Genomic DNA, 8026 nt, shown 5'->3' with positions numbered 1-8026 from the left:
TCCCTCAAATTATCTAAATTCGACGGCAAATATGGGGAATTCAAATGTATTACTTCATTTACAAATATGGTACATGAAGTCAGCTCATTGTCCAATGTTGAAAAATTTAACTATCTAATAAGTTGTCTATCTGGCCAAGCTCTAAGGGTAGTTTCGCCATTTCAAGTATCAGACGAAAATTAACCCAAGGCCCTAGATCGTCTAAACGAGCGATATGACAAGAAAGTTCTTATCTTCGTAGAACATATTTCAAGTTTATTTAACATTGCTAGCATGAAGACGCTGTTATCCTACGTACAATTTTGGATACGGTTTCAGCTCTACGCGGATCATTGTTGTCTCTTGGGTCTGAAGCTGATGTATTAAACGCAGTACTTATTCACATTGTTATGTCAAAAATTGATCTTGAATCCAAACAAGCATACGTTCGGGTTCAAGAATACGATAAATTGCCAGACTGGGCCGACTGTTATCAAATTCTCAGTCGACACTGTCAGTATTTGGAAGGGTATCTGTGAAACCGACAAGAGGAAAGACCCGTCAGAGACAAAATTTATACTACTTCAAAAGTTTTTTTTTTCAGCCCAAAGTAGATGCATTCAATGTCAGTCAACTGAGCATAGGTTAGCATTCTGTCCAGTTTTTAATTCGCTACTTTTTATTGAGCGATTTAGAATTGTTAAAGCAGCGTCACTTTGCTTGAATTGCCTCAATAAGGGTCATCCAGCCTCAAAGTGTCCTTCATTGAATAGATGTCGTCATTGTGGAGGTTTACATCACACAAACATGCATAAGGATTCAAACGTCCAGGAAAATTATCAACCATATGGACCTTCTATTCATCATCAATCGCAACAAATCATTCATAATACACATGACGAAAGTAAAACATTTGCAACATCAATGTTGACTCGCCACGCTCGGCGGGGATTACAGCAATAGTTCTTATTCAAGACAAACTTGGTGGGTTTCAGCTCGCAAGAGCATTACTTGATTCGTGCCCTGAGCTTACCTTTATAACTAAAGAATTAGCCAAAAGGCTTCAGCTTCCGTTTCGTTACGATCATTATGTGAAACATTCCGTATCTACCGAAATTCGTTCAAGAATATCTCCAGATGAATGGAATATGGAGTTTATCGTGACTAAATCTATATCTCTACATCAGCCTGAAAAGAGACTAGATGTTTCAAATTGGGCCATTCCCAAAGAAATTGAGTTAGCCGACCCATTCTTTTATAAGCCCGGAAAGGTAGATTAGCGTAAAGGAGTTTTTTGATCTACTTAAGACGGGTAAAATTAGTTTAGGAATTGCTCTTCCTCATTTAGTGGAAACTGCATTAGGATGGATCGTCGGGGGTAAGATTGCTGAACCTCAATCAACTCAACACAACACTTGTAATTTAACGCAACAGCAGGACCTTAACATATTATTAGAAAGGTTTTGGAAAATGGATGAAATACATGGAATTCAAAATAAAGATATTTCGTTAACCTCAGAAGAACAAGCATGTGAAACTAACTTTCAGGTGCACACACAATTCCTGGATTCAGGGCGCATGCAGGTTCGGTTGCCTTTCAAGGAATCTCCTGAACAACTTGGAGACTCGTTGTCCTGTGCAAAAAGACGTTTTCTTCAACTCGAAAGACGGCTTGCATCTCAACACCAATTAAAGGAAATGTACATCGATTTTTTAGATGAATATCTTAAGTTAAATCACATGGAGGTAGCTTCGTTAGACAATTTGGAATCGGGAAATCATTACATTGTTCCTCACCAATGTGTCCTTAGACCGCAGAGCTCATCAACTAAACTTCGCGTAGTATTTGACGCTTCGTCTAAATCATCATCAAATAAATCATTAAATGATATTCTCATGGTTGGTCCTACTATTCAACAAGATCTAATCCTAACATTACTCTCGTTTCGTTTGTATCGCCATGCTATTACAGCTGACATAACAAAAATGTACAGACAATTTCTCGTCGCACCTGAGGATAGAAGTTTCCAACAAATCTTGTGGAGAAAGTCACCGCAAGAACCTATTCAATTATTTCAATTGAATACTGTTACCTATGGGATGTCGTGCGCTCCATTTCTCGCAATCAGGTCCTTAAAGTTTTTATCAGAGACGTATAAGGAGTTGTTTCCAATTGGAGCTGCTTTATTAGCTGAGGATATGTACGTCGACGATCTACTTTATGAAGCTGACTCAATCGAAGAACTCAATGCTAAGATGAATGAAGTTACCAAATTGCTCTCCAAGGCAGGCTTAGAATTGACAAAGTGGAATTTTAGTGGGGCACCAACAGATTATGAATATAATCTCAATATTGACAATAGTGATGTCACCAAGGCTCTTGGCATGTCGTGGCTGCCAACTGAAGATCTTATATTATTTCGATTTGATCTTCCATTACAATACCAATACCTGCAATACCAACAAAGAGAAGAATAATATCGATTATGGCCAGGCTCTATGATCTGCTAGGATTATTAGCTCCAGTCGTAGTACGCTACAAAATCTTGATCCAAGACTTGTGGATCGAGCGCTTGGACTGGGCGACCCGTTGCCAGAGATCTTACGGACTAGATGGCCACAACTTGAAGGTTATTTATCTAATCTTGACATGGTTCGCGTAAATCGATTTGTTTACACATCATCAAAAAATAAGTGTGAAATCCATGAATTTTCGGATGCCTCAAGTCGAGCGTATGGATGTTGCATATACGCAAGGGTCTTGGACAACGGAAAATATGTAACTTCATTGATCATTTCGAGATCGAGCATACCTCGTTTAGAGCTTTGTGCTTCCGTTTTACTCTGCCAAACATGGACTAAAATCAAACACAAATTAAATTGTCTTGTCAGCAAAACGTATTTTTGGACAGATTCAACTGTCGTTCTTCATTGGATTAAAATGCACCCATCAACACTAAAGTGCTTTATTGCCAATCGCGTATCAACCATACAAACTCAATCGCAGGATATCATTTGGAGTCACGTGCCTGGAAAGGATAATCCAGCCGACATTGTTTCACGTGGCTGTGCAGCGCGCGACTTGATGCAGACAATTTGGTTTCATGGACCAAGGTTCTTAGCACTTGATGCATTACATTGGCCGAAATCTGAAAGAAAGACAGATTTCGAGCCCAAAGAACTAGAATTGCGAAACACCCTTGTATTGAAATGTAGCACTAGTTACAAAGAAAAGAGCATAGTTGAGCAGATCATTAGTAGACTATCATCGTTTCGTATGATTGTGAGAGTCTTAGCATACGTTTTACGAGTTTTCAACCGAGTTCCTGTTAACCGCAATAATACGATAAATGCTACAAGAAGCATTTCAGTAGAAGAATTTAAATTGGCTTTTGATCATATAATCTCTTACATTCAGAGTGATGTGTTTGCGAAAGAACTAAAGGACTTACATGCAGGACGAAGTCTGAAGACGGAGCTTGAAAAATTAAATCCATTCATCTCAAATGAACAGATAGGTTCTCAAAATATTCGACTTATCCATGTTGGAGGCCGTCTTGCAATGGCTGACATACTATTGGACGCTAAAATGCCGTTATTGCTTCCGAAGACTCATAATTTCACTTATAAATATATTGAAGATCCTCACTTGCGAAACCTTCACGCGAGAGCTAAGGTTCTGATAGCGATTCTGCGCCTAACAGTATGGATTGTAAATGCTCGCGAATTGGTCCGAAAGGTTGTTAGAGGTTGCACACATTGCTATCTTTACAAACCTGTATTAATGCTATAAATCATGGGTAACCTCCCAGCTGACCATCTCCTGGCCAAATGCCCGTTTCTGATATGCGGAGTGGATCTATGTATACCATTCCTTACGTCGTACCGCATTCGAAGCAAAGTTCCTTACAAAACATATTTGGCCATATTTGTTTGCTTTTCTTCAAAAACTATTCATACAGAACTAATCTCAGACCTATCTGCTAATAATTTTATTCTCTGTTTCAAGCGATTCATCGGACAGCGTGGCATACCCAAAAGGATTTATTGTGACAATGCCACCAACTTTGTCGGAGCATGTTCGCAACTTGAAGGCTTCAAACGGCAATTCTGTTCAGAACTCAATGCAAAAAATCTGGAGGAATTTAGCCGAAATGCCGGCTTTGATTTCAACTTTATTCCACCGCGTGCTTCCCATTTTGGAGGCTTATGGGAAGCCGCAGTAAATTCAATGAAGACTCTGCTCATCAAAAATTTGACCTCCTTTCATTTGACGTACGAAGAGCTTCAATCTATTGCAATTGAAGTGGAGGCGATTTTAAATTCCCGTCCAATATCCATTCACAGCGATGATCCCAATGACGGGAGGCACACTTATTGATCGGATGTTCACTGCAAGCGATCTCTGAACCGGTAGTAAATGACTCAAAACTTTCTTATCTATCTCGTTGGCAAAGGGTGACCTATCTCAAGCAACGCTTCTGGGAACTCTGTAAGCGCGATTATGTACATCAATTACAAGTACGCTCTAAGTGGTTGCATCCCGAAAACAACATAGCAAAGGATCAATAAGTTCTCATACATGAAGACAATCTTCCACCGCAATGCTGGATTACTGGTCGTGTGGTCGAAGCCATACTTGATGCAGATGGAAGGGTCAGAGTAGCCGATGTTCGCACCAAGAAAGGAATTATTCGTCGCCCAATCTGCAAACTTGCTCCATTGCCTTTAAGAGATGACGTTTCTGTAAATTGAAGGAGTCATACTTCATCCTTCAATGGGGGAGTATGTTGGAGGAGCCTCATCGTTAACTTAGATTTGTATATATTAAATTTTTTTATATTATTTGTTTAAGATTATCGGAATTTCTACCACTGTATTTACATTAACATGTTCTAAAAGCTTCTGTTACATGGCTCATAAAGAGCTTCTAACTCATGAAAACGAAATATAAAAAAGATTTCTTTCTGGAATTCGAAGAGGACAAGACTTATTTTTCCTTACTCCACTCCACATGCTATTGAGCATTGGAGTTTTGTACCATCTGCAACTGGGCAGATCAAACAGATAGAGTCTTACGCGAAAGAGTCTACAATTTTAGGCCTAGGCAATGCGGACTGTATGACAGCTATATTATTTCATTAAGAGATATATTATATACAGCTTTGAAAATAAGAAAGTTATTGATTAAATCACTGTTTCCCACCAATCGTTCCTATGGGAGCTAGATTATATAGTCAATCGATTTTGATACAATTTGGAACAGTCATTAACAGATATATAAAACTAAAATATAATTAATTTAAAAGCATTCACGTCAAAAGTAACTAAATTATTGGTAAAAGTCACAGTTTTTGACCGATCGTTCCTATCGGAGACTTTTGATATAGTCATCCGAAATTTGGTACAGTATATACAAGCCCGTACAAAATGTCTTAAACCGTTAGTCTAGGCCCGTACAAAATGTCTTAAACCGTTAGTCTAGGAAGAGTTCGCATCGATCAAGACGGACCAACTCGTCTCGTAGTGCTGATCAAGAATATATATACATGTGGGAAATGGAATTGAGAGAGAGCAATCTAAAGTGATAGAGAAGAAGAGACAAACGCGTAGTGGCCGAACATTCTAGTAGTAGTAGAGAGAGCAGGGCATAGGATCATTATATAAGTTGAGAGAGAGCTTGTTAAAGAGGCCGTGGATTATTCGCAAAGAGACTGTCAACTGAGTCGCACGTCAAGGTCCATAATTAGTCCAGTGTTATTTCTATAAGTATGTTTAAATTCTAACAATATATTGAACTCGATTGTCATCAAACGATTCAAATATTAATAATAAATAAATAAATATAGTAACGATCGCTAAATCAACGCAACATTTTTGGGGGCTCGCCCGAAATATTGTTTAAAGAAATTAACATACATACATATAACACTGCGTGAGTGAAAGAGACATCAAACAAAGTTCTTCGAAGTGACAAAGCAAAAACTTTTTGTGTCGGCATCATTGTGTAAGAGCAAGCGAGATAGGCTGTGCTAAATTGTTGCATAAAATCGTTGGTGCCCAAATACGTTACGACGCAGACACTACACGCACGAGCATGTTTGGTAACGGACAGCGATCAGTGAATTTTTCTAGAACAGTCTAGAAATATTTGGACAGAGCGAATCAAGAAGCAAAACGTCAGCAGAGGCAGAGGCAACCCGTTGGCAGAGGCGAACCGTTGGCAGAGGCAACCCGTTGGCAGAGGCAAGGCTGGACGTAGCGTGTGGCACGTCAGCAGAGGCAGGGCAACCCGTTGGCAGAGGCAGAAGCTGGACGCGGGAAGAGACAAAACGTTAGAAGAGGACAGACAACCTGGTGGCAGAAATTAAACGAAGACTTCGTGGGACAGGAGCGGACTTGGGTAAATTTTTTGGGGACTATATGTAGATAGTTCTAACCTTAATTGAATTTACTAAAACTAACCTTAGCATTAATTATTGGTATTGAACAAAAGAAAATATTGTAATATGGAGCTTGACGAGGTTATGGCATTGCGAGTCGCAGATTTGCGAAATAAGTTGGCCGAATTAAACCTAAGCACAGTGGGAAGAAAACGTGATTTACAGAATAGACTTCTTACTCATTACGATATTCAAGACCAAGATAGCGAGGATGAAGAAGTAGAATCAGTAGTTACAGCTAGAGGCGAATTGCCCATAAACAATTGTAGTCGATCTTGGTACACCTTAAAAGATGTTGAGGGCAGTGTATCCTATTTTTCCGGCTCAGGTAGTCCCGACATTAATTCATGGATACAAGAGATAGAAGAGTGTGCTATTACAGTACAATGGGACAAGTTATAGACCTTTATATACGCCAAACAGTTGTTAGCTGCGGCAGCTAAATCATTTATTCGGAGTCAACATGGTATAAACAATTGGGAGATATTAAAAGCAGCACTGCGCAAAGAATTTGGTTCGAAACGATCAGCAGCTGAGATTCATAGAATATTATCGCAACGTTCTCAGAAAAGAGAGGAGACTTTACATGAATATTTGTATGCTTTAATGGAAATTGCCAAACCAGTGAATTTGGACGATGAGAGCTTGATAGAATACTTTGTAAAGGGCATTCCAGACTCACAAGTAAATAAAGCTATTCTATTTCAAGCCAGGAATCTACAAGAACTGAAGTTTCAAATAGAAACGTATCAGAAAGTTCGTGCTTCACACAAGTCGTTAAACAAGTTTGAGGCTCAGTCAGGAGGAAAGATTAATCAGGGTAAAATAATTGATACATCTAAGAATCGGAAATGTTATGGTTGCGGTGATACATCACATATCAGACGAGACTGTCCAAAGAACGACCAAAAGTGTTTCAAATGTGGTAAAGTAGGACATCGAATGGCACAGTGCAAACTAAAAAATCCAATTAAATACGAGAGAAATACAAACGTGGTAGAAAATGAAGATGTAGTAATACAGCCGTCAAGCGAATTTACTCCTTCAGGGTTAGAACTTAAAGACATCGTATATTCTAACGTCATATTTAAAGGACTCGTAGATACTACGTAGAGATTATGTCTTATGCGAAGAAATATTTATTTTATGATTGGATCGAAACCGTTATTAGGCGGAGCTAGACACTTAACAGGAATTGGCGACAGTAAAGTGTTGACTTTCGGTAGTTTTATAATACCAGTGAAAGTGGATGGTTTAGTTATGAACATAGAATTCCATGTAGTGCCAGATGAGGACATAAGTTTTGATGCTATACTAGGTCGAACGATATTGAACACTGTCAATATAAATGTAACAGCAAATGGATCTAAGTTTGCTATGCGCAACGATATAGAAGTTTGTCACACCCATAGTATGCCAAAGAGAGAAGAAAATGAGTCAGATATTCAGTGGGCAGGAGATATTGGAAATATCTTCATCACAAATATTGAAGACAGGGATAAGAGTCCAGACATAAATCTTTCGCATTTGAACCATTTGATAAAAGGGGAAGTAGAGAAATAAATTCGGAACTACCAGCCAAAAAGAAATGCAAACTCACCAGT

General features: G+C 38.8%; 1 protein-coding gene across 1 annotated transcript; it reads left to right on the top strand.

Annotated features, from left to right (window-relative positions):
- The first annotated feature begins 2377 nt into the window (after positions 1-2377).
- Positions 2378-4808, top strand: LOC124460944. The gene is made up of 2 exons (XM_047012531.1): positions 2378-4471; positions 4538-4808. Exon 1 carries the CDS (start codon positions 2630-2632, stop codon positions 3770-3772), a length of 1143 nt encoding a protein of 380 aa, XP_046868487.1. The 5' UTR covers positions 2378-2629; the 3' UTR covers positions 3773-4471; positions 4538-4808.
- The last annotated feature ends 3218 nt before the right edge of the window (positions 4809-8026 follow it).

This window comes from Drosophila willistoni, unplaced genomic scaffold (genome assembly GCF_018902025.1).
Source record: "Drosophila willistoni isolate 14030-0811.24 unplaced genomic scaffold, UCI_dwil_1.1 Seg169, whole genome shotgun sequence".
Taxonomy (NCBI): Eukaryota; Metazoa; Arthropoda; class Insecta; order Diptera; family Drosophilidae; genus Drosophila; species Drosophila willistoni.
Note: the sequence above shows the minus strand (reverse complement) of the source record. Positions and strands in the feature narration are given on the sequence as shown.

Coding starts and splice junctions, on each gene's coding strand:
- LOC124460944 (XM_047012531.1), top strand. CDS start 2,630: ATGGTTCGCGTAAATCGATTTGTTTACACATCATCAAAAAATAAGTGT.